The sequence below is a fragment of the Penicillium chrysogenum genome (genome assembly GCF_028827035.1).
Source record: "Penicillium chrysogenum strain IBT 35668 chromosome Unknown utg000005l_segment0_segment0, whole genome shotgun sequence".
NCBI classification, from domain to species: domain Eukaryota; kingdom Fungi; phylum Ascomycota; class Eurotiomycetes; order Eurotiales; family Aspergillaceae; genus Penicillium; species Penicillium chrysogenum.
Genome location: NW_026622753.1, coordinates 4,387,786 through 4,412,408, shown reverse-complemented (window position 1 = coordinate 4,412,408; position 24,623 = coordinate 4,387,786). Strand labels below are relative to the sequence as shown.

General features: G+C 48.6%; 10 protein-coding genes across 10 annotated transcripts; 5 read left to right on the top strand and 5 right to left on the bottom strand.

Moving 5' to 3' along the window:
* Positions 1 to 833: 833 nt before the first annotated feature.
* N7489_010071 (uncharacterized protein) lies at positions 834 to 1,430 on the top strand (the record flags this gene model as incomplete). The annotated part of the gene is made up of 1 exon (XM_056715820.1): positions 834 to 1,430. One exon carries the CDS (start codon positions 834 to 836, stop codon positions 1,428 to 1,430), a length of 597 nt encoding a protein of 198 aa, XP_056563442.1.
* Positions 1,431 to 2,154: 724 nt separating this feature from the next.
* Positions 2,155 to 3,393, bottom strand: N7489_010070 (agmatine deiminase family protein; the record flags this gene model as incomplete). The annotated part of the gene is made up of 1 exon (XM_056715819.1): positions 2,155 to 3,393. One exon carries the CDS (start codon positions 3,391 to 3,393, stop codon positions 2,155 to 2,157), a length of 1,239 nt encoding a protein of 412 aa, XP_056563441.1.
* Positions 3,394 to 4,225: 832 nt separating this feature from the next.
* N7489_010069 (MFS transporter) lies at positions 4,226 to 5,868 on the bottom strand (the record flags this gene model as incomplete). The annotated part of the gene is made up of 5 exons (XM_056715818.1): positions 4,226 to 4,771; positions 4,825 to 5,474; positions 5,547 to 5,604; positions 5,661 to 5,681; positions 5,746 to 5,868. The coding sequence occupies 5 exons, from the start codon at positions 5,866 to 5,868 to the stop codon at positions 4,226 to 4,228; spliced, it is 1,398 nt and encodes a 465-aa protein (XP_056563440.1).
* A 252-nt stretch (positions 5,869 to 6,120) lies between these two features.
* Positions 6,121 to 6,464, bottom strand: N7489_010068 (uncharacterized protein; the record flags this gene model as incomplete). Its single annotated transcript, XM_056715817.1, has 2 exons — positions 6,121 to 6,285; positions 6,402 to 6,464. 2 exons carry the CDS (start codon positions 6,462 to 6,464, stop codon positions 6,121 to 6,123), a joined length of 228 nt encoding a protein of 75 aa, XP_056563439.1.
* A 1,283-nt stretch (positions 6,465 to 7,747) lies between these two features.
* On the top strand, positions 7,748 to 8,774 carry N7489_010067 (urate oxidase; the record flags this gene model as incomplete). Its single annotated transcript, XM_056715816.1, has 3 exons — positions 7,748 to 7,884; positions 7,945 to 8,591; positions 8,650 to 8,774. 3 exons carry the CDS (start codon positions 7,748 to 7,750, stop codon positions 8,772 to 8,774), a joined length of 909 nt encoding a protein of 302 aa, XP_056563438.1.
* Positions 8,775 to 9,187: 413 nt separating this feature from the next.
* N7489_010066 (mitochondrial 54S ribosomal protein uL13m) lies at positions 9,188 to 9,952 on the bottom strand (the record flags this gene model as incomplete). Its single annotated transcript, XM_056715815.1, has 3 exons — positions 9,188 to 9,312; positions 9,482 to 9,842; positions 9,932 to 9,952. The coding sequence occupies 3 exons, from the start codon at positions 9,950 to 9,952 to the stop codon at positions 9,188 to 9,190; spliced, it is 507 nt and encodes a 168-aa protein (XP_056563437.1).
* Positions 9,953 to 10,247: 295 nt separating this feature from the next.
* On the top strand, positions 10,248 to 11,581 carry N7489_010065 (40S ribosomal protein uS9). The gene is made up of 4 exons (XM_056715814.1): positions 10,248 to 10,358; positions 10,432 to 10,454; positions 10,650 to 10,721; positions 10,858 to 11,581. The coding sequence occupies exons 1-4, from the start codon at positions 10,313 to 10,315 to the stop codon at positions 11,146 to 11,148; spliced, it is 432 nt and encodes a 143-aa protein (XP_056563436.1). The 5' UTR covers positions 10,248 to 10,312; the 3' UTR covers positions 11,149 to 11,581.
* A 2,508-nt stretch (positions 11,582 to 14,089) lies between these two features.
* On the bottom strand, positions 14,090 to 14,865 carry N7489_010064 (uncharacterized protein; the record flags this gene model as incomplete). Its single annotated transcript, XM_056715813.1, has 3 exons — positions 14,090 to 14,140; positions 14,313 to 14,335; positions 14,751 to 14,865. The coding sequence occupies 3 exons, from the start codon at positions 14,863 to 14,865 to the stop codon at positions 14,090 to 14,092; spliced, it is 189 nt and encodes a 62-aa protein (XP_056563435.1).
* A 1,680-nt stretch (positions 14,866 to 16,545) lies between these two features.
* Positions 16,546 to 21,146, top strand: N7489_010063 (DNA-directed DNA polymerase alpha catalytic subunit POL1; the record flags this gene model as incomplete). Its single annotated transcript, XM_056715812.1, has 5 exons — positions 16,546 to 16,932; positions 16,991 to 18,709; positions 18,758 to 19,315; positions 19,375 to 20,115; positions 20,166 to 21,146. The coding sequence occupies 5 exons, from the start codon at positions 16,546 to 16,548 to the stop codon at positions 21,144 to 21,146; spliced, it is 4,386 nt and encodes a 1,461-aa protein (XP_056563434.1).
* A 799-nt stretch (positions 21,147 to 21,945) lies between these two features.
* N7489_010062 (uncharacterized protein) lies at positions 21,946 to 24,021 on the top strand (the record flags this gene model as incomplete). Its single annotated transcript, XM_056715811.1, has 9 exons — positions 21,946 to 21,998; positions 22,137 to 22,318; positions 22,377 to 22,459; positions 22,509 to 23,053; positions 23,113 to 23,263; positions 23,328 to 23,393; positions 23,446 to 23,554; positions 23,621 to 23,836; positions 23,894 to 24,021. The coding sequence occupies 9 exons, from the start codon at positions 21,946 to 21,948 to the stop codon at positions 24,019 to 24,021; spliced, it is 1,533 nt and encodes a 510-aa protein (XP_056563433.1).
* Positions 24,022 to 24,623: the final 602 nt, after the last annotated feature.

Sequence of the window (24,623 nt, the reverse complement as noted above, 5' to 3'; positions counted from 1 at the left end):
CGCTCCCGGCTTTCAGCTTGACGGCGTTACGTGCTCCTAGCGTCCCCCGTTTCCGGTTTTGTTTTAGTATCGTTTGTCGATCTATCTCTTTTTCTTATAATCCCATCTGGTGTGGGGTGTGCATTCTTACTCAAGTGGTTTGCGAGTCTGGTTACATTTTATCTTGAACCCCCGACGTGAGGGACAGATGGTATGGTGGGTGGTTTGTTCGGCGTCCACAACATAGACATGGGCATGTGTTCATCTTTTGCGCGAGTGTTCGACATCAGAAAGAAGAAAAGCTTTTTTTATATATATTATCTTTCATGGGATGGTTGTTGTCGAATTGCCACGTTTCTTTCATTGCAGTCCATTTTTCTTTTACCATGTGCTTCTATCTTTCCCTTTCTTTTCTGCATCGCATGGCCTCTTTTCTCGTGTAAAGTCGGCATGGCAGGACATATGTGTGCTTTGGGAATGAGGTGTGAATTAAGGTGTTTTTGTGTTAGGATTTACTAGAAAAGCAGCTAGAAATAGACTTATGGATCCATTTTGACTGGGGAATCTGGGGTATGGAAGAACATCACAAGGTACTTCTCATTTATATGTAAGAGGTATATTTAGTATTATTTAATGTACAACATAGAGTAGCGGAGAAATGGAGAAAATGGAGAAAATATAAAAGACTCCGAAAACTTCCTACGTAACGTCATGGCCATAATCCAACGCCCGTGATTGGAGCGCCTATAGGGATCGGGATCTCTTAACGGGATCTCTCAAACTTCTCTTCTACTGATTCTACTGAAACTCCTATTCTATAGTCAAATCATCTATACAGGCGAATCTGTCCCAACATGTCTAACAACCGTCCATTCCTCGCCAACTTCCTGGCCGCTTTCCGCGCCCAGTCAACCTACAAACCCACCCAGCAAGTCGGCAACACTACCTCAACCCTCTCCTCGGCCCAAATCTCCCAGAGCGCCCGCACCATCGCAACAAAAGCAGCAAACTCCGCTCAAGGCTCCTCAGTACCATCATCTGCTTCCGCCACAGCTCACCACAATCACAACCACAACCACAACCACCATAACCACCACACCCACACGTCCTCTTCTTCCTCAGCAACTACAACACCAGCCGGTCCAGTCCAAGGCCCAAGTCCAGCCCCTTCACATCACTACCACCACGACCAGACATCCCTCCCCTCTACACCACCGTCATCAACACCTATCCCGATCAACCGTGACACTCCAGACCGCCAGCGTCGCGGGAGTGACTCTTCCAGCGGCTCGGGCGGGTTCCGCGATGCCATCGGTCCGGAGAAGTGGTATATTGGTGGGAGAACACCGGCTGGCGAAGAGCGCTTTTATCGCCTCGGGATGGTTACGAAGGGTGGGGGGCGGCTTGGCGGGAGCGGGCGGGTGGGGAGTATTGATCAGTTGAGTCTTTGAGGTATAAGATGTGGGGGGGAATGGGGCCTCGGGTGTTTTATGGGGTTTTGTGTTCGACCTGGTCTCGGTTCTGTTCTGGGTTGATTCTGGCTCTGGCTCGGACACTGACTCAGATGTCCATGGCTATCATCCTGGGACTTCAGCTGGATGTTCAATCAGATGAATTTCTGACCCTGATCAGTTACGAAGTTTATGTGTGTTTCTCCTTTTTTTCCTTGCCTTTTCCCGCCTGCGTTCTATCGGTCTGCTATGTGGCGCGGCATTACTGGGCGTCCTGGGATGGTGTTCTCTTTCCTTTACCTCTTTTCGTTTCTTCCCAAGGTCCTCTGATACCTGTCTAGATCTGTAATCTGGATTCCGGATGGTAGCAGATCCCAACTGGGGATCTTGGTTTCTTGCTGGTGATTTTGCTGGTACAAAAGAAGCCCAAAAAAGACATACATCTTACACTATTTACATGAGTTACGATCCGCGTGGGAGTGGGGGCTTATTTGGTCTCTCGTTCTGACTTCTCTCCTCTGCCTCTTTTTGTTCTATCTTCGACACTTGCAGGTTGATGGTCAAAAACATGACTATCCGATAGTCAATATCACATGTTCGAATATTCTTGCTTGGCTCGACCGTTTCCTATAGGCTACATGCATATGCACAAAAATAAGGTATTGATCCCTGTCAAGTAAAAGATGAGATTCTGTATGTCTACCTGGGCAGCTAGCTAGTCCCCTCACATCACCTGCTGTGTAACGCAATGCAGCACACCCCCAGTCCTGGGCAAGGCATTCACCTCAACCTGACGGACCTCCCTGTCTGGAACCAGGCTCTTGAACAACTCAAAGGCCTTCGCATCAGCCTCAGCATCGCCAAACGCCGGCATAACCAGTCCCCCGTTAACGAAATAGAAGTTAACATACGAAGCCGCTGGCGCATCCTCCTCCCCATGGAGATCCCCCTTAACGCAGGCCGGATCCGGCTCAACAACATCATGAATCTCAAATCGCCGTCCACGCGCATCAGTAGACCTCTCCAAGACCTCCCGAATCTCCGAGTAGATCTCCCAATGCACCTTATCCGCCTTCTCATGGGGACGACAAACAACAACAACACCGGGCCTGACAAACCTCACCTCAGCATCAATATGCACATCGGTAACATCAAGCCCAACCCGACCAGGGAACCAGATAAAAGTACTAACACCCAGCAACCTGCCAAGCTCAGCCTCGATCTCCGCCTTCCCGAGTCCCGCATTCCGCGCATCCCCAATAATACTACTCTCCGTCGCCATAAACGTCCCCTCTCCATCAACTTCAATCCCCCCGCCCTCGAGCCTGATATCCGTCTGCACGCGCACAACAACATCCGCCACAGCTTCCATCTTCTCATTCTCGAGATCCAGCACGACGCCCGCAAAAGCCGTGTTCTCGCGCATGGCTTCGTCGTCCATTACCGGCCACTCCACGTACTGTGGGGACTTTTCCAGGGCTTTGGCCGCTGCGGGCGAGACGCCGGCGCCGTAGATGCGTTCTGTTGTTTTGTGGCCCCATTCACAGAAGCGGAAGTCGATTGCGTAGCGGGTTTTGTCTGCTGCGTCCGCGCTGCGGATGTAGACGGGGCCTGTGTCGCGGATCCAGCAGTGGTTTGTTGGCGCGGAAATGAGGGTTATGTTCGCGCGCTGCTGGGGTGATAGTGTGGTCTGTTTGTCGAGGAGGCCTTGGGCTGATGGGATGTCTTCTGGTCGGGCGTGGAGACGGACGGGCTCGAAGGCGGCGATTGCTGTCGCGAGGGATATTATCTCATTGCGGGTTGCGGCGTTGAGTTCTGGGAGTGTTGAGCGGCGTGAGGGGAAGCTTAGTAGGGTTGCGCGGTGGGGGCTTGTTTCTGCTGGGCAGATGAATTGCTTTGTTTTGTCTGGTTGGTGCGCGAGGGCGTGGTGCTGGATGTGCCATGTTTTGTTGGTGGGTGGCATGGTTGTTGGGTAGGTTTGTTGGAACAGGGGATTGGATTGGTAGATCGCTGGGATCTGAGTTCGAGCTATGGAGATCTGGATGGGTTAGATTGCATGTGTCGCATAGGATGTGGTGGGGTGGATAGACTGATATACCGACAGTGACAGATGCTTGTCTTACACGTTGGATAGACCGAAGAAGCATGAGAATACCCCGGGTGACTTGGAGGGTATTTATGTCGAAGGGAATATCCCGATGTGGTCAATATGAGGAGATGAGGAGATGAGGAGACGGATGTCAAAGATGAGCCTAAACAAGTTAAAAGGACGAGAACCATTGAACTGCCGCATTGGGATAGTTCAAGCGATAAGCTTAACATCATAGTGGGGCTCTTGAATTGGAGCTAACCCTTTTCGAACGGGTGGCTTCAGAGAAATTGCAATTTATCGACTGTTCCTGGATCTAAGTAACACTGTATAGATTCATAGTCTGATTTCCCCGGGGATCTGTTCTATAAGCTTTGTATAGAATCAAATTCCTCACCTACATACTCATCTCTCAGCTTCTATCTAAAGAATATCTTGATAAGAGGTACCAACGATACCAGTCAGTGATGTAGTTCCCTATGTCCATCTATTGAATATATAATGGAAGGTGAAATACAAGACATGCCAAACGTTTTTCAGGTATACAAGTATATCACATATAACAGCGTCTTAAAAGCTGCCAATATAGGAAATCCAGGTGCAACGTATAGTTCTGAAGCTACCTACATGATGTATGATGTAGGGCAGTAGGCAGAACTGATACTTCCTTTTAAAAAAAAGTGCTGCCTAACTGCGTAACCATTATTCAACTCATTAAAGCCCTTTCCTCCTCATTTTCTCCCAACCACAACATCGGAAGTGCAGTGAGCGCTACCAGTACCCCCAAAGTGCCCGTCATCGCGCCCCACCCAAAACGATATTCGACAAACCCACCCCACAGCGGTCCAAAGAACACTCCCGCAAATTGACACATGCTCTGCAGTCCGAATCCCTGCGCCACGGCACCCTTGGTTCCGAGTATTCCCGGGTCTCTGAGTTCCATCGCCGTGAGCGCGCGCTGCGTTTCAACGTACATAGCTGGCGCACAGGCATGGATGAAAATTCCGATAAGGAAGAGCAATGATACTAACAGAGCTATCTGTTCGTTCGACTTGGTCTGGACGAACCGCAGACAGATGAGGCTGGGCGAGAGGGAAACGAAACACCCGAAGGCTACGAAGCGGGCACCGAACCTATCGGTGAAACTGCCGAACAGCGGCTCGAAAAAGGCCGGTACGGCCATTGGGAGGAAGATCAGTCCCATGCCGAGGGCGTTCCAGCCGAATGTCGTTTCGACGAAGATGGGGAGGGTCTTAGTGTGATTAGCGAGTTCTTCATGCCAAAAACATCGAGCCTGATACATACCGCATCAAAAGCAGAAAGCAAAAGTCCCTGGGTGAGAAGCGCCCATGAAGATATCAACACTCGGCGCTGCTTGAGCATCCGGAAGATAACGAACCCCTTCCTTCTCTGGATGACCTGTGGTTCGCGCGGACCGACAGAGGGAATACGCTGCGTCGTCTCCAGATCCGACTCCAGGTCTCCATTAGATTCTCCAGCCCATTGAACAGCGACCTTCTTCTCGATCAAAACCAACCGCATGACCATATCAAGTGCAAGAATAGGATATGCAAACCAGAACACGGCGTTGTATCCACCAGAATTGTACACAACGCCTCCGAGGAACGGACCCAGCAGGAAGCCAGAGGCGATCGCGGAACCAAGATACCCTATCGTCTGACCGAGACGCTCCCGGGGCACAGCATCGCCGATGAGAGCGAATGCTGCTACCACTACTAAAGCGCCTGCGATGCCTTGGAGTAGACGAGCCGCGACAAATGCCGCGATGGAACGCGCCAGCTGCAATATCAGCATGCAGCCGGTTAACATGACTAGGGCACTGATGAAGGGTAGTCGACGTGTGCGTCCGCGGTCGACCAGGTAGCCGAATATGGGACACATCAATAGAGACGTGCCTGCTTCAGACATGAGAAGGACACTGACCCAGTATTCTCCTGTTTGAAGGTGAGTATGAGTATGGGATAATTGTGAGGGAAATCTGTTAGGAGGACAGGGACAGAACATACGGTGCTCAAATTCGATTCCGGCTCGGTATACGAGGGCTGTTGGCATCACGGGGACTATCTGCCATTCGTTGATTCTGCGTTCAATTCACGATATAGAAGAGGGCATTTGCTTACCATGGCATATAGGAGGAATTCCTTATTCCAATTGAGTCTTGTCAGTTGCGGACTCGTAAGACTAGGCGTTTAGCCGCTCACATACCGTGAAGGTGGACATCCAGACTGCACCGACGATAAAACCCGTTGAGGAACGAAACTTCAACAGCCAGGGAGCACGTTTACCCCCTGGCTCTCTCTTGAGATTTGATATATCGCCTATAGCCATACTTATCGAGATCGACGAGCGGTTGTCTGCGGATGGAAACAAAGAAATTCCTCGCTAATCCGAATCAGTAAAAAAAGTTCCGACTAATATGAGGTCCGACTAATTGGAGATGCAGTCAAAGCTGAGAAAAAAACCAAAACTAGTCGAATGCCAGACATAATAGGCAAACGACGACTCTTTGTTGAACAAAGGAGAACCAAGAAAGCCGTCAGCCCAGCTTTGGCCGAGAATCGGACAGACCTCGCCCGCTTTTTACTCATCGAACTTCATCCAATCGCGGGATATCATGTTGATTGGTAGGGCTTGGAAGGGCGCACTGCATGCAAGATTCGTCAGATCGACGTTGCAGACGATACCACCACTGCCCAGATTCTGCGCATTGGCACCAACCACACCCTCCGATTCGACGATTGTAATCTAAGCCGGAGATCAGGCGTGCTTGGCATTAGTTTCAATGATGCACTTCGTGAATTATTTATTTGGCCAAGGAAGAGTCGCATCTGCTATCTGGATCTGACATACATCTTACATACAGTCGATGTGGTGCATGGGTCTTGGAGATTGTTCCAACTGGAATTTGAGTGGTTATTTCGCATTAGGTATGTATGAGAGACTCTGCCACATAGCTAAATATCTTGGTTATCCCCTGCTTAAAGATGGAACTTTGCTTTGGTCGCCGGAGGAGCGTGGTCGGCAGCGTGGCTAAGCAGGATGGTCTCGGGTAATATTGTCACCCAGGAAGAGGCGAGTCAACTCCACCACGACAATCGTTGTTGACCACTAGATTGGTCAGTGTGTAGGATGTTTGCATATGCTGTGACAGGATGGGTAGGCCACGCATTTTCCCTATGCGGTAGGTAGGTACTCTCCTGTGCCCTGTTGGTATTGAGGCTCTTTCACTACCGAGTCTCGGCAAAACTGCCAGTGGTAATTCCTTTTGATAAACGGAAAGAAGTGTCCTGACGGTATTCGTGTTCCTTGGTGTTGGTTGTTTGGGGATATGCTGCGTTTCGTAGGCCTCATAGATACCCGATTTGCATGAGCAACCTGTATGCACCACAGAGGATATAGATAAAATCACCGTGGACGATCAAAGTAGGACAGCCTTCATCTGATATACCTTTGGTGTATACTCCATGGAAAGTACACAAATGAACAAGGGAGAACTTCAAACCATAATATCTCGTCATCAAGGAGAGTCAACGTACAGACCGTGACGTCTTTCCCCCCGCACTGTACTACCAGCGGCGAGGTCACTGCGCATGTGTCTGTTGTAGCAGTTGTCAGCAGAGAGCATATCATGTCAGCGCTAAGTGTCTACCGCCAGGAGTTCCAGGTCTTTCACGGCTCGCACCTCGCCGGGAGTCCGCAGTGGAGATCTCCGCGATAGTCATCGTAGCACAAAGCGTAAGGGATTTGGATATAATAATTTAGGGGTTTGCAGTTGATGTTTGCAGAGTCGGAGGTCGGGATTTCGGGATTCGAGGAATGTGAGATCTCCACTGTATTGCACTCGGCTAGTGGCCCGAAAATCTGGGGGAAAGGAACTTTTGTTTCCTTCTCTCTACCCCTGTATGATTGTGATAGGTGGTTGGGGATGCCAATGGTATGGGAACATCAGGCCATAGAGAGGAGAGTCGTCTAATCGCAACTGATAAGATCGGGATTTGGGGGCGGCCACTCGCGGTCATCGCGGCCATCGGAGGTGCCCGAAGCTCTCTTGATCAGCCAATTCGGTGCATTCCAAGGTTCCAGATAAATAAATACTCATCAGATCCCAGATCTGCTGGATAATACAATTTTTTTACCTTTCAGTATCATTCAGTATCCTCTACTACCCTTCTCTTCTATATTCCAAGGTTATTCCTCACAATTCAAGATGAGCGCATTGGCAGCTGCCCGCTACGGCAAAGACAATGTCCGCGTGTGCAAGGTGCACCGCGATGAGAAGACTGGTATCCAGACTGTCGTGGAGATGACCGTGTGTGTCCTGTTGGAGGGCGATATTGAGACCTCGTAAGTCGAGCGACATCTCTCATCTCCAAAAAGGTTGGAGCTAACCCAAGCTCCCCACAGTTACACCAAAGCCGACAACAGCGTCGTTGTCGCAACCGACTCGATTAAGAACACCGTCTTCATCACAGCCAAGCAGAACCCCGTAACACCACCGGAGCTGTTCGGCTCAATCCTGGGCACACACTTCATCGAGAAGTACAGCCACATCCACGCGGCGCATGTCAATATCGTGACCCACCGCTGGGTGCGCATGGACATCGATGGCAAGCCGCACCCGCACTCGTTCATCAAGCCTGGCACCGAGACGCGCGACGTGCAAGTTGACGTTATCGAGGGCAAGGGCATCGACATCAACTCCGCCATCAACGGACTGACCGTGCTGAAGAGCACCGGTTCCCAGTTCTGGGGCTTCGTTCGCGACGAGTACACCACTCTCAAGGAGACCTGGGACCGTATTCTCAGCACCGATGTCGCGGCGAACTGGCAGTGGCGCCGCTTCACTGGTCTCGCCGAGGTCAAGGCGCACTTTGAGAAGTTCAATGCTGCTTGGGAGGCGGCCCGCGCTATTACCCTCAAGACCTTTGCTGAGGATAACAGTGCCTCTGTCCAGGCGACGATGTATAAGATGGGAGAGCAGATTCTTGCTGCTGCGCCTCTGCTGGATACTGTTTCGTATGCGTTGCCTAATAACCACTTCTTCGAAATCGGTATGTCTAACTCTTTCCCCTGTGAATCTTGGATTTGGGCTAATCTTTGCGCTTCTAGATCTCAGCTGGCACAAGGGCCTCAAGAACACCGGCAAGGACGCCGAGGTGTACGCTCCCCAATCCAACCCCAACGGTCTTATCAAGTGCACCGTTGCCCGGTCTGGCCAAAAGGCTAAGCTGTAAATGCTTTCTAGAGGATTGTCGGCGAGCTCCGACGTGGGCGCTAGCTGGTTTCCTCCCCTTCTCTTGTACATATAACCATACATTTGCTATACCTCCGGGATCAGACTCCTTATATCTCGAATTCAATCCAGCACTTCTTCCCAGAATACAGCAACGTAGAAAAGCTTTGTATAGTACGTGGTATTGTGATAGTATGTGCTATAAGTACATTTCAAAAGAACCGCAGGCTCGAAGGCTGAAAAGTCTGAGGCCAAGTAACGGAGTAGATAATCAAAAGCAATATCCCAAATGGACTCCACACCCATGCGCTTTTGCGGTTGGATCATAACATCGCAGGAGAATAGAATACAGGCAGACACGGACCCGGTTTAGGTCGGCGTTGTAAAATGACGAAAGGAGATAAAAATGATGCTTTATGCGCTTGGCTTGTCGGCGGCGTTTTTGAATGCTTCCTGCACCTCAGGCAGATTTCCGATCACTGATTGGTTGCCGAACTTGACAATGTTCTCCTTGTAGGGGTGGGCGGCGCCTTCGAAAGCTGCACGATATTTGGTTAGACTGGGTTCAAAAGATAAAGAAAGTAGATGGGCTGAATGAATGGGTCCATGTCGTTCTTTGAAGATGAATCTGTCCGCAGGTGTATATCCCATCCAGTAATCCAGTAACCCATCCAAACAGCGGGGACGCAGCAACCACGTAGCACTTACTCTTCAATCGAGCTAGGCGGATATCCTTGAGTCGGTTTTTAGGCAACATGCCCCTGACAGCGCGGCGCAAGACTTCACCACCACCCCATTTGGCAAACATCTGATCCATCGTCATGCTCTTCAAGCTACCGGGCCGCGTCGTGTGCGTGTAGTACTTCTTCTGGAATCGCTTCTTTCCCGTTGTCTTGAGATCGTGACATCCCACAACCACCACATAGTCACCACAGTCTGTTGAAGGGTCGTAGATGGGCTTGTTCTTGCCCATCAAAACGAGGGCGATCGACGAGGCGAGACGGCCGAGGGATCGTTCATCGGCGCCGGCGTCGACATAGTGCCATGTGCGCGAGTAGGCGAGACGGGTCTGATGGGTTGATGGTTAGAACTGAGCGGATTATTTGGATGCAGGGTATGCGCGGTTCGCCCGGAAGGCTCCGCATTGAAGCTATTTACCTTGCCGACGACTTGCGACATCTTGTTGACGCGGCGGAGGGTAATATAGGTGCCGGGGTGAGGGGGAATTAGCCAATTAACAAAAGGCAGGGAAGTCCAATTGAAGATTCCAGCAAGAAAAACAGACCCAGCACCTAAATGTCCGAGATAATGATGATCTCAATGTTCTCTGTATTGCTTGTACTCTAACCTGCCCCCGATTGAAGTTCTCCGGGTCATGTGACCAAGCCCTAAGTCTCGTGCCACACTAGTCCCAATATAGAATTAGCGTCGCACACTAAGCGAAACCCGCACGGAAGGGCAAATCACTGTGTATGGGAATTCAAGTGACTCTTTTTCCATCTCCCTCGACAACACACTCCCTCCCCCACGACAACCACCATGGCTTCCGTCCCGAGTGTGCAATGCTTCGGCAAGAAGAAGACGGGTAAGCTCTCTTTTTTCCGACCGGAGATCAGCGTGAATTGAACCTGTGCGCTGACATATTTAATTTTCAATAGCCACCGCTGTCGCCCACTGCAAGGTATGATGAACGCCTCTACCCCCTCGGTCCCAATACGTTGTTTCGAGATATCTGGAAGGAAAACGGTCGGAAAGGAATTGTGCTTGGAATGAAGGACCGGGATCGAATTTTGGAAGGATATACGAAACAACATGTTGCGCGATCATGGAGGTCATATACACATTGAACTGGACAACATGCTGAGACATTTCACAGCAAGGCAAGGGCCTCGTCAAGGTTAACGGCCAGCCCCTCTCCCTGGTCCAGCCCGAGATCCTCCGCTTCAAGGTACGCACAATACGTTCGCTCCAACAACTCCCGCGCGCCAGAAAAGAAGGGGATTCGCACGAATCGCAAGCGACAATGGCAATGGGAAAAAGCCTCTCCGAAATCGATTTCTGACAATCCACGCTCGAATTTTTAGGTCTACGAGCCCCTCCTGATCGTCGGCGCTGACAAGTTCGCCGGTGTCGACATCCGTGTCCGTGTTACCGGTGGTGGTCACACTTCCCAGGTCTACGCCATCCGTCAGGCCATCGCCAAGTCCATTGTCGCCTACTACCAGAAGTACGTCGATGAGCACTCCAAGAACCAGCTGAAGCAGGCTCTTGCTCAGTACGACCGCACACTCCTGGTTGCCGACAACCGCCGTGCCGAGCCCAAGAAGTTCGGTGGTCGCGGTGCCCGCTCCCGCTACCAGAAGTCCTACCGTTAAATTTTTCTTTCTCACTTGTTATGCGGCGAAAGGGAAAAGAAAAGTTTACGGCAACAGGGAAATGGAATATGTCTGTCTTCATATGTTTTTTCTATCACGACTTATTTCCATGACTTCTTGGTGGACTGGGGACTTGGGAGAATTCGGGGATGTTTGAGCGGTTTATGTTCGGTTTAACCGCTCTTACATGAGATCAGAGGACCGGGCTAGAGGAATTTGGGAAAATGACCTCTGGTTGTTGTTCCGGTGCCTTGTTGATATGTTTTTCACTGGCGCTGTCCTGCACGGCTGGAAAAAATACCTAGCATAGCCAGGAAAATCTACTCAAATGATACTGGGTTTTATCTTGTTCAAGTCTTTGTTTTTGGCATCTTTGGGGTTATTTTAGCTATGGTGTTCTAACATTGGTCTCACTTTTTCCCAGAGTTATGTTCTCCATACGCCGAACTTGGGCTGGTATATGCTCTCGAAGGTAAACCAAGTCCTCGCCCCTCTCCCATACTGGACCACATCTAGGATACATCGATCTACATACGTAGTTATAGCAAGTTTACCCCGGAATTGGCTATGTATCTATCACTTGAATTTACTGCCAAGCCTCAATCCAATTGGTCAGTTTCTTGTCATTTCTAGATGATGTTGGCCACATGGACCCTTGCATCACTTGCAGCAAATGTCGCGGCCCTGTTTCGACATATCCAACACCGTCTCAAAACAGCCCAGAACTAGTCGTCAGTCAGACATTGCCTTGTATCACCACTGATACCCTTGGGCAGTGGGCTTACCATTTCACCTGAAATGCACAACGCTCACCAAAGTAGGCGAATTGCAATGTCTTGTCTCGGCCAACCCTCGCTTCGTCTCACATCGGAAATTCTTCTCCTTCCTCCTTGGGCGTAGTATTGGATGGGATAGTATGGTATCAGAGTAATGTGGGTTGAAACATGGTCTGTAAATGTGCTCCCAGTGCTACCTAGGTATGAAATTCAACTGTCAGCAAAGTACAAACAGACTGCCGACTCATTTGTCTGATCAACCCTCTGTGGTTGAGACCTTGTAATCACTCCTATCAGAGGCCTGATTTTTTCTTTCACTGACAACTGTGCAAATGCGTAGTCGCTTGGATAGGAATAAGAACGTTAAAGTCATCATTTGGGAGTTTCAAGGCTCAACCACTTGGGGATATTCTCATTCAGAATGGCATGAGGCTGAGCCATACCAAAGTATACGGGAGTTGCCAACGTACCTTTCTCAATCAGCCCCATACTGTCGGGATTTTGTATTCATCTCGTGTCGGATTCGTTTTCTCTCGATGCTTATGCCAATGCGTAGAACAGGTGTGGTTTCGAGGCTCGCCAACTTGGTATGCAGCCCAAAATTAGCAACCACTAAAATGCAGGGGAATGGAAAACTTGCGTTTACTCATCTCACCATTGAATCACAGGCGTGCTCTCGTGAGAGATATGAAGCAGTGCTGCGGCCAAACATAGGGAAATCGTAGGCATGTTTCGATTGACCAATCCTCTGTAGTGGAAACCTTGCGTATCTCGTATCAGACGTTATATTTTTATTCCATTGGAGCCCATGCCAATGCGTAGCCATCCAGGAAATTGAAAGTGAAGCAGTCATCATTTAGGAGATTTGAAGGTTTATCCACTTGGGAAGATTCTCCTAAAACTGAAGATTAACATTCATAAAAAGTAGTAGAATGGGAAACTTGCCTTTCTTGCCCAGGTGATTTGTCTCAGCTATTACTAGGGTATAGGTGAGGCCGTATCCAAGTGTGAGTCTAGGGAGATTTTTCTAGAAGTCCATGGTCAATGTTCAGTAGGTCAAGGGAATAGGAAACTTGCCTTTCTTGATTTGCCTCAGCCATTACTAGGGTATAGGTGAGGCCGTATCCAAGTGTGAGTCTCGGGAGATTTTTCTAGAAGTCCATGGTCAATGTTCAGTAGGTCAAGGGAATAGGAAACTTGCCTTTCTTGATTTGCCTCAGCCATTACTAGGGTATAGGTGAGGCCGTATCCAAGTGTGAGTCTCGGGAGATTTTTCTAGAAGTCCATAGTCAATGTTCAGTCAAGGGAATGGGAAACTTGCCTCTCTCCTTCTGTCTCAATCCGTCTTCAATCATACGCTTGTTTTGACCTAAAATGTTATCATGAAGCATAGGGGATCGCAAACATACCTCTTGATATTCGTGATCCGCCGAGTTCTCGCGTCAGGTACACTTTCTCCATTCGTTGTCTTGGGCACCGAATAGAGAAGGCATAAGGAATCATCATTCGCGAGATTCGGGGCTTGTCTCTCAATGTGCCTATAGTCACTGCACGAGTATGTCGACTCGCGGAAGCGAGAAGTGGGAATCGTACCTAGGCAATTGAAAGTCAGCGACAGAGATTCAATTCAACCACATCGGCCTTGGAGTCAATTGGAAAACAAATCCTTTTAACCTTGCATTAACCTGAATATTGAATTCAGGACCGGGGAACCAGCAAACGAGAAGCAAAAGTGTTGCAATGGTCTGGATCAGCACTCTTGATCGGGGGTAAGCAGCCTCGCATCAGACTGTTCTTATCATCTGCTGTCCTCAAAGTCCACAGTGAGAGTGCGGGCTGGGATATAGCTCTTGTAGTAGAATGCTGTCATCATCTTGTGGGCTTTGATTGTTCTCGGGCGATAAAGGGCTGTGTCAAGTCATACCTGAACGGGAAATTGGCAATCATGCATTGGAACGATTAGCAGAAATCCCCATGTCAACGCGGGAAGAATTGCCTCGTACCTTGAGAATATCGGTAATTTTGTCTTTGGTCTCATATCAGCCAGAGAGCTGCATATCAACACCGGGAGTTGGGATCGAAAAGTAAATGAGAGTTCCAAGGGCTTGGTCCGAATCAACCGTTTGATTTGTCGCAGCTCTGACTGACTGACGTAGATCTCTGGGTCATTGAAAGTTGCGAATGTTCAAGTTCTGGTTTGCAAGCTTTTGAATTTCCTAGATATTAGCATCAAGTCATACCTACTCATGATGGGAACGAAATACTTTGTCTTGGAAGGGTGAACCCAAAGACATAATGTGGAATTGGATCACAACAACGGACGAGTCAGTCTGCAGATCAAGTAACCTTGTTCCTCCAATTAGCATCGGTGTTCAATTTCATTCTCACCTTCGAGTTGTAGTCCTCGTAATCTGAGCATTCAGATGATTGGAGCCGTGGTAATTGAGGGTAAAATGGAATTATCTAGATATCGCGAATGTTAGCAAAATAAGCCGACGTAACAAGACCTGCATAATCAGCTAAGGAAATGGGGTAATTTTTTGTCGCCTTGTATCAGATGTGCTAGGAATCTATCACTGAGCCCATTGGTTCCGATGCTCCATGGTCACTCAAAGTGTAGTATCTTGTTCTTTCTCATCATAAACCGTGATTTCTGCGGCACCGAATATCAATTGTGCTTGTGGGTTGGAAGGGGAATCGTACCTTGCCGTACAATATGGAAACCTAGAATATCTCATGGTTATTAGCGCGGACGTCTAGTATCAAGGCAGAACAACGGCCACGGAATAAGCCAAGGAAAGGAATATACTTCATTTCGCATCGTACCAGAGTTCTTTTTGGTTCCTTCTTTGGTCGAGTGACCGACATAACATGGGCTTTCGGGTCCACCGAGTATCCATTGTGCTTGTAATGCGAGGGGTTTCATCGAGTTGGTGAACATGATATGCTTATCTGGGGATCTTGGGAGTGTCAGCAATACTTGTCGAACATTATTCCATGTACGAACAGTTTGATCAACGAAGATACATTTCTGCATTGACGCGGTCAGCTTAGTTCTTTTCACTTCCGTCAAGAGTTTGTTCTTAGCCCATCGGCCTCTGTAGCTCGAATAGCCATTTGCGAGGCTCGAGTCCCAAATGCCATTTGGATTTGCAGGCTGCAGGCTGTCGAAGCGATCGTATTGTCATATGTGCGCGTGTCGACGGCATGGATACTATTCATATCTATTTCCCAAACGTTAGCCAATCGGTCCAATAATACATATATAGTGACGATCGCCGTCTCATCAATCAGCGAAATAAGTGCTTCAACTCACATCAGATCAACTGTAACGATGATGTTAAGAAAACTGCCGTATCATCATCCGATGGACTTGAGTCGAGAAGTCAAACTCGCATTAAGGCTCGAGTCATACAAATCGTAGAGACATGGTATCCTAGGTAGATTAGCGAAAATGGGAACGACTGTTCTATTGATCGTTGGGTGTAGGACAGGTGAGGACTTCGTTCATCTCGCTGTAGGATATTCGACGGCGAGACATCAAGAAAGAAAGATGGGACTTACTGTACGATATATTACCTGAAAAATCCAGGACCAAGAGTGTAGAAAATTGTCAAAGAGACATAAATCAATGTAGGCAGCGAAGTATAAACGAGGCAGCTCTGGAATCGCCGTAGCGACGCACGTCAACGAGATATAAAAACCGTACGCAATGAAGTATAAACGAGGCAGCTCTGGAATCGCCGTAGCGACGCACGTCAACGAGACATAAAAACCGTACGCGACGAAGTATACGACACAGTTTTAGGCTCGCCGCAGCATTAGTTGCTTCCACGTGGTTTGTCAGATATTTCTTTCCCCCTTTACGATCCTTTCTCTCGTTCAGACCTTTGTTCATTGTCTTAGATCTATTTAGAATGCTATTGTTAGCCTCATTATCATTATATTCCGTTCCGTTGATCTATACAAGTAGACACATGCATCCATCATATAAGCTAGGGGTTCCATACAAGTAGACGGGCTTCTCATTCTCACATAATGGTCTAAAATTTAAATTCTAGAGTTATTGGGCTAGGCTCTGTACAAGCAAATAATGCTTTTTTGGCCGTTCTTAGACACTTAGACAGCTAGTTGCCTCAATCCGAGCCATTTATGGTGCCCGTTATATTGATAAGACCCATATATGTTGGTGCTTCTGAAGTACTATGTCTGGAAGAAAAGTAAATTCACTGTTTATATTAGAGTGTATCTTGCAAGAATCGTGAACTAGTTATGTACATATGTAGTTATAGAGTTAGATACGTGCAATTATTAGGGCACGATATGATCGCCTGATCTCCGGGTATACGGGTATACGTATTCCCGATGTCGCCTAGATAATGGGCTGCTACAGAGCTGACTAATCACAATTTTCATCTCTCAGCCTGAGGCAGAAACAATTACGATGCTGACATAATCTCACCAGCGCCAACGCGACTCGACGCGTGATGTTCGCGTGCCTGGATGAGTTGTGTGACACTCCTTTTATCCTCCCTTTCCCCGCAACAACCGTCAATCCGATCTACTCTTCTTTACGCAGTCCAACACTATTTAATGGGCAGTAGTCTTTGAACAAACGGCAATGCCTACAGCTCGTGAAAGATTGGCCGAGCTGAGGGCCCTCCGTGCCTCAGGAAAGAAACGAATTTCCACCTACGAGGTCGAGGACCAGGGCGACATCTACGACGAGGTTGATGATGACGGTTACAAGAAGGTTATCCGGAACCGTCTTGATCAGGATGATTTCGTCGTCGATGATAACGGTGCCGGTTACGCGGACGATGGCCGCGAAGTATGGAACGAACAGACAGCCGAATACGACAGCGACGAAAGCGACGAACTACCTACACGAGGCAAGGCTGCGAAACGAAAGAGGGAAGAGGAACAACAGCGAAAGGAGAAAATGAACAATGGCATATCCAAATACTTCAATAAAGGACAGGCTGCGGCTTCTGCTCCTAAGCCTAAGGTGAGTCCTTTCTGCTCTTGGGATCCAAATCCCTAATTTTAACAATCCGTTTTATAAGCCCGTTGCTACTGCCGAGGATGATGCATTCATGGCCGATCTGCTTGGAGAGGTCGATGCCAACGTCGTATCGAGCCACGCCCCGACACGCAACATTGTCAAGTCAGAAGCCCGACGCAAAGTTCGCGTTCTTTCTCCGCCCTTGTCTGAGAAGCGCCGCCACGAGAAAATTCACGCAAAGGACGAAAATGACATGCCAAGCTCGCCAATGAAGGACCAGACACTCCACTCTGACGATCTCGATGACGGTCCTCTACCGATGCCAGACGATGATGATGTCCCCATGAGTGATATCTTGCCCTCATCCCCAATTAGCAAAGCAGTGGAGCGGAGGAACACTGTACCGGTCAAGGCTGAAGAGCCAGAAGACGACGATGTTGACCTCATGGACGTCGCAGAAGTCACTGGAGACTCTAGCCTTAAAACGAAAACAATTAATATGACCGGCAGTCGGCCGCCCCCGAAGATCAAGCATGAAGTTGCTTCTACACCAGAAGGCTCGTCCCCAGTCAAATCAATGCCAGAAGTAATGGATGCTTCCTGGAATGACGTGAGGAGCAAATTGAACGTTCTCAGCAGTCCAGCCCCGGAAATGCGATCATTCGGCAAGCTTCGTGCCCAAGATGTTGTCGAAGACGACGGCAGTCTGCGCATATTCTGGCTGGACTACACGGAAGTCAACGGCAGCCTGTGTCTGTTCGGAAAAGTGAAGAACAAGCAGAATGGATCCTATACTAGTGCATTCGTCAAGGTTGACAATATCTTGCGAAAGCTTTATTTCCTTCCGCGCGAATATCGATACAAGCACGGACGAGCGACTGAAGAGGAGGTTGGCATGCAAGATGTTTACTCAGAGGTCGACGAGATGATGTCGAAACTTAAGGTGGGTATGCACAAGATGAAACCGTGCGAACGAAAGTATGCATTTGAAATGCCCGGGGTCCCAAAGGAGGCAGAATATCTCAAATTACTCTACCCCTACGACAAGGCTGCACTGCCAATGGAAACTAAGGGAGAGACCTTTTCGAACGTTTTCGGTACCAATACCTCCCTATTTGAACAGTTTGTGCTCTGGAAAAATATAATGGGCCCTTGCTGGCTCAAGATCGACCAGGCCGACTTTGCCGCAGTAACCAACGCATCCTGGTGCAAGTTCGAATGCCAGGCCACCAAACCAGCACTCATCAGCCTCGTCCCAGATTCGGAAAACCTGGACGCCCCGCCCTTGACCTTAATGAGCCTTTCTTTCCGTACCCAGCTCAATGTCAAAGAGAACAAGCAGGAGATTCTAGTAGCGAGTGCCCGAGTGTATGAAGATGTTTCTCTAACTGATACCACTCCCCCTGAGAAGCTTCCGTGCAAGACATTCACCGTCATGCGCCCTGCTGGTGGGTCGTACCCAATGCATTTCGAAGCTGAAGCACGAAAACAGCGGGGAACTGTCATTCTCGAAAGAAGCGAGCAGTTCTTGCTCAGCAGGTTCCTGGCTATGTTCGAGAAGATGGACCCCGATGTGATCATGGGCCACCAGTTGCAGGATATCGACCTGGGCATTCTACTCAGCCGGATGCGTGAAAAGAAGACTCCTGGATGGCACCGTATTGGCCGACTCAGGCGTGGAGATTGGCCTAAGAATTTCAACAAGGGCGGCAACTTCTTTGCGGAAAGGCAGTTGATTGCTGGAAGATTGATGTGTGATGTTGCTAACGACATGGGCAAGGTAATGCTCTCTTCAAAGTGAGTATATGACAATGCTGACAGCCACTAGTCTCTTATGATGAAATGTCAGTCGTGGAGTTTGACTGAGATGTGCCAACTCTACCTCGGCCAAGGCAATGTACGCCAGGAAATAGATGTCGAAGCGGCATTGAAGACCTGGGCGACCACCAAAGAAGGTCTCATGAACTTCGTCAACCATTGTGATACAGATACATACTTCGTTGCAGCATTGGTTCTACGCCTTCAGATGCTGCCGCTCACAAAGGTCCTGACCAATACCGCTGGTAATTCGTGGGCACGCACACTGAGTGGTACGCGTGCCGAGCGAAACGAGTATATTCTGCTACATGAGTTCCATCGCAACAAATACATCTGTCCTGACAAGTACTCGTCTCGTCTTCAGAAGGCAGAAGAGAAAATGCAAGATGGCGACGACGACGAAGCCCTCGACAAGAAAAAGAAGGACAAGTTCAAGGGTGGTCTTGTTTTCGAGCCCGAAAAAGGTCTTTACGACCGCTTCGTTCTTGTTATGGACTTCAACAGTCTGTATCCCAGTATCATCCAGGAATACAACATCTGCTTCACAACTGTGGATCGAACAGCTACGGTAAATTGACTCAAAGCAAGCCCCGGTCTCATTTCATTTGTTCTAACATGTGCAACTAGGCTGAGAATGAGAACGAAGAAAAAGTGCCAGATGTCCCCTCCTCTGAGCAAGAACAAGGTGTTCTCCCTCGGCTGATCGCGACCTTGGTTAATCGTCGACGCGAAGTGAAGAAGTTGATGAAAGACAAGCGTGCCACGCCCGAACAACTGGCCATATGGGATACAAAACAATTGGCCTTGAAGTTGACTGCCAATTCCATGTACGGATGCTTGGGATACACACAGAGTCGATTCTACGCTCGACCTCTGGCAATGCTCACCACCTTCAAGGGACGTGAGATTCTGAGGAATACCAAGGAATTAGCCGAAAGCCAGCAATTGCGAGTCATTTATGGTGATACCGATTCGGTCATGATCAACACGAATATGGACAACATGAGCGATGCCATTAAGGTTGGCGAAGAGTTCAAGAAATCGGTCAACGAACGCTACCGACTTCTAGAAATCGATATAGACAATATCTTCCGTCGACTTCTACTACACGCCAAGAAGAAGTACGCTGCCGTCAACCTTACCGAGGTGGATGGCAAGTACGTCGAGAAACTGGAGGTTAAGGGTCTTGACATGAAGCGTCGTGAATACTGCTCCCTCTCAAAGGAGGTATCATCGAAATTGCTCAACGAAATCCTGTCCGGTGAAGATCAGGAAGTCGTGCTCAACAAGATTCACGAATACTTGCGCGAGCTTGCAGGCAGGATGAAGGAATACACAATCCCGGTGCAGAAATACGTGATCTACACTGTACGTGATGAATGCCAGGAATATTGGTCATTCTGCTAATGTTTTACCAGAAACTTTCAAAACGACCCCAGGAGTACCCTAATAAAGAAAGCATGCCACCGGCACAAGTTGCTCTCCGCGAAATTGCCCGGGGGAAGACAGTTAGACCGAATGACGTTATCTCATATATTGTGACGAACGGAGACTCAGAAACCTCGTCTCTGCCTCCTGCGAAGCGATCATACAGCCCACAGGATGTGCTGAAGCCGGATTCAGGGCTCAGGCCAGATGTTGAGTTCTACATCCTGAAGCAAATCTTCCCTCCCATTGAGCGTCTCTGTGCCCCGATTCCCGGAACTGACGCCGTGCGTCTCGCCGAGTGCTTGGGTCTTGATACTCGCAAGTATCAGATCAATACATCTAGCTCCAGCGGCCAGCAGAACGCGGAGATCACCCCGCTGGAGTCCCAGATCCCGGATTCGGTTCGGTTTGCCAATTCCAAGCGGCTGTCCCTAAGATGCCGATACTGCAAAGAACAGTCTGTGTATGAGGGTCTAGTGACTTCATCTCACATGTGCACTGCTCACGGAATCATTTGCCCCAACCAGAGCTGCCAGAAACCCTTCTCAGTCATGACAATTGTCGCCCAACTGGAGAACCAGATCCGCGAACAGATCTCACGATACTATGAAGGCTGGTTGGTATGTGACGATTCATCATGTGGCAATCGCACACGGCAGATCAGCGTTTATGGACACCGCTGCTTGGGCCCCCGAGGTCGTGCAGAAGGCTGTCTAGGCCGCATGTCCTACGAGTACTCAGAGAAAGAGGTATACAACCAGCTTCTGTACTTCGCCGGTCTCTGGGATGTCGAGAAAGCTAAGGTCACTGCCGAGAAGGAGACCGGAGAAAAGAAGGACAGTGTTGCCGCCCTTGCAGAGTTCAACCGCACAAGATTCGGTACGATCAAGGGGGTGGTGGACAGCTACCTGAAGAAGTGTGGTCGTCAATGGGTTGAGATGGATGGTCTCTTCCGCTTCATGTTACAATAGATGTCTCGGTGGCGTATGGTTTCGGATGTCTGTAAATACATAAGGATACTGGGTCTGGGAAAGTTAGCATAGTCATGATCAAATCAAATTACATATTTTTGGGTCTTCAAGTATCTCGAGTAGACACTTGAGGCTTTCCATCCATACATCCATGTATGCGCGGTACGGCAGTGTATAGTTAACCGTTAACCGTATTTTGCCAGCGGGACATTTCATAAACTTTGTTTGATCTTCGAGCGGAGAGGAAATATGTAGATATGGAAATTAACGGCTTCAATCCACGCACACTCACCCATACATATTGACTCTATACCAAAACGCCTCGATTCGATTTGAGCGAACCAAGGCGTACATCAAAACTTTGCAGCGCTTGACCGTCCCCGCGATGTCATAGTTATAACTAGTTAACTAGCTCACATCTCGGGGAGTCGCTTAGTCTCCCCCCATAGCTTCTGAATTACTCTGAAGACAGCAAGTTGCGCTCGGTACGTGCCTATGGATAAATATGCGCCTAACTATGTAGCTGTACGGAATAACTAGTTAGTTAGTTAGTTAACTAGTTAACTAACTAGGTAACTAGTTAACTACTTATGGTACATTGATAAGGTTGTCAAGGCATGGTTAGTAGTAATTCAGGCACTAATACCTTCCTAAAATGGCTAGTTAGTTATATGCGTCTTATCTTATCACGATACCCCCCAAATCTCCCGCGGTCCCCCACTCCGCCATTCTTCACTTCAGCTTGATCGCCAGTGCAGAGCAGACACCCCTGCTCACTTGCTGATTGGCTCTTTCAATGATGTCTGTCAAAAGGGTTTTGGTTATTGCAGGATCAGACAGCTCAGGCGGAGCGTAAGTCCAAAATATCCCCGCAAAACCGGCCGGGGAAAAAAAGCTATACCCCATCAACCTATCTACGAAGGGATACCTGACCTTATTTCCCTACCATTTACGCTATATAATGGTTGAAGAAAAGCTAACGCATTCAAGTGGTCTCGAAGCTGATCAAAGGGTCCTTGCGGCCCATGGATGCTATGCCCTGACTGCCACCACTGGGTTGACGGCACAAAATACACTAGGCGTGCAAGACATCTTTGTTGTGCCCTCGGAATTTGTGAGAAAGCAGATCAATGCTGGACTGGAAGATGTTGGTGCCGATGTAGTAAAACTGGGTATGTCATTTGCATTTCATGATTCGTACTTATGTAGAACTGCCACTGACGGCCCTAGGCATGCTCTCATCTGCCGAGACAATTGATGTCATCGCAGAAACACTACTAGCTCACAAAGTCCCTATCGTCGTTTTGGATCCAGTATGTCAATGCCCTGTTCTCAATCTGTCATACTAACAAGCATCAACAGGTTATGGTATCCACTAGTGGCTCCCAGTTGCTACCCGAGAAAGCAGTCAAGGAATTACGGACAAAATTGCTTCCTTTGACCACGATTCTGACGCCAAACATCCCGGAAGCTCTTCTCTTGTTGAAAGACGCTGGTGCAGAGACCCCCGAGCCGAGCAACTTAGAGGGAATGGTTGAGCTCGCTAAGAAGATTTGCTTATTGGGTCCCAAGGCGGTTCTCCTTAAGGGAGGTCACCTTCCTTTGACGAAAGACCACAAGACATCTCAAGACCCGAAAGAAGGAACCTTGGTCGTGGATATTCTCTTTGACGGAACGGCAGCCACCTTATTCGAGACAGAATTCTTGGTATCCAAAAATACCCACGGCACAGGCTGTTCACTTGCTTCAGCAATTGCTGCAAACCTAGCTTCTGGCAAGGACATGATCAGAGCGGTCCGGAGTGCCGTACGATTTGTTGAGGTCGGGATCAAGACGAGCATTGACCTAGGTAAAGGGAGTGGACCGATCAATCATTTCCACTCCACGTACACTATGCCCTTTGCGCCGTATGTGACATGTCCCCTGGATCTTTTGTTTCTCGTCGTTCTAATAGTATGCCATTTAGCGGCCGATTCTTTGAGTACGTCTTGGACCGCCAAGATGTGCAGCAAGTGTGGCACCAGTTCACCCACCATGAATTTGTCGAAGGCATGGGCCAGGGTACACTGCCTATTGAACGATTCAAGGCGTACCTTGTGCAAGATTATCTCTACCTGGTAAGACAGCCGTCTTCAATGCGGTTGGGGGAAGACATTCAACTTATCAAAATTCAACATATAGGTACAATTTGCCCGAAGCAATGCGCTTGCATCATACAAGGCGAAGAGCATGAGTTCAATAGCAGCAGTAAGTGCTCACTATACTTGGTCTCAATAACAATCTAACACAGTCACTCCAGTCAGCGGAAATTGTCCTCCACATCAAGCGAGAAATGGCATTGCACATCGACTACTGTGCCTCCTTTGGCCTTTCTAAGCAGGAGATGGAAGGGACACCTGAAACTATTGGTAAGCCGGTCGTACTTCCAAGATTCTTTATAAACTCGATAGATATGCTAACGTCTGTATTTATAGCTTGCACCGCATACAGCCGATACATCTTAGATATAGGCCAATCGGAGGACTGGCTAGCCCTCCAGATGGCTCTCGCGCCATGCTTGATCGGATATGGCGCCATTGCGAAGCGGCTGTATACGGGGGAAACCACCCTTCGAGATGGGAACACCTACTGGAAATGGATCGAGAACTACGTTGCCGACGACTACACGAAGGCTGTACAAATAGGTTCAGGTAAGTCAGGCTATGAAAATCAAGTGGGACATCTAACTGATTCCTGTCATGTCATAGCATTGCTGGAGGATCACATGCAACATGTGTCGCCTAGTCGCATGGAAGAACTAATTAAGATCTTTGTTCGGGCTACGGAATTGGAGATTCGTTTCTGGGATATGGGCCTCGGAGGTAAGGCAGTGTAGGTTTCACCTACACCTATCTGAAAATACATGCCCTCTTTCAGGTTGCTGTGATTACTTGAGTATGGATTACGGTGACCTCGGGAGAGATAACCGCACTTCAGCGTCATTAAGCTGTCTGTTTGCTTCCAGAATGATCCATAATCCATAACAATTCACCTGTGTGTACATAAAAGCATTAATCGTTGAATTTGTTGAATTAATCCCCAAAATTCACGTATTTGCCTCTTCCTAACGGACGATTCTCGAAAATCTATCACTTTTCCGTCATTTAGAATTAGAATCCGTCGCCACAACTGAATTCACAAAGACACTGCCTCATCGCCATCTCAAGATTTGCCCCCCTTGTATCCATGGACCGTTGATGCATGGCGCAAATCTAAAATTTCCTAAATTTTCTGCCTGAGGTTGATGACGGCGACCAATCCAAGGCAAATTAGACAAAGCCGATGAAAGCGGTGAATCACCACTAAGCCTGGTTAAGCAGGCGGTCTAAAAGGTACCTGATCCAGGCCTAGTCATGTGATGATAGAAAAATACAAAGAGGAGCTAAGCCTAATCTAATTTTTACTCGCGCCTCCCCTGGGGATTTTTTTATTTTTTCC

Bases quoted from the DNA above. Each gene is read 5' to 3' on its own strand.
- N7489_010065 (XM_056715814.1), top strand. From the start codon at position 10,313: ATGGCTTCCGTCCCGAGTGTGCAATGCTTCGGCAAGAAGAAGACGG. The intron at 10,359-10,431 runs GTAAGCTCTCTT...AATTTTCAATAG, and splicing joins CTTCGGCAAGAAGAAGACGG to CCACCGCTGTCGCCCACTGC. The intron at 10,455-10,649 runs GTATGATGAACG...GACATTTCACAG, and splicing joins CCGCTGTCGCCCACTGCAAG to CAAGGCAAGGGCCTCGTCAA.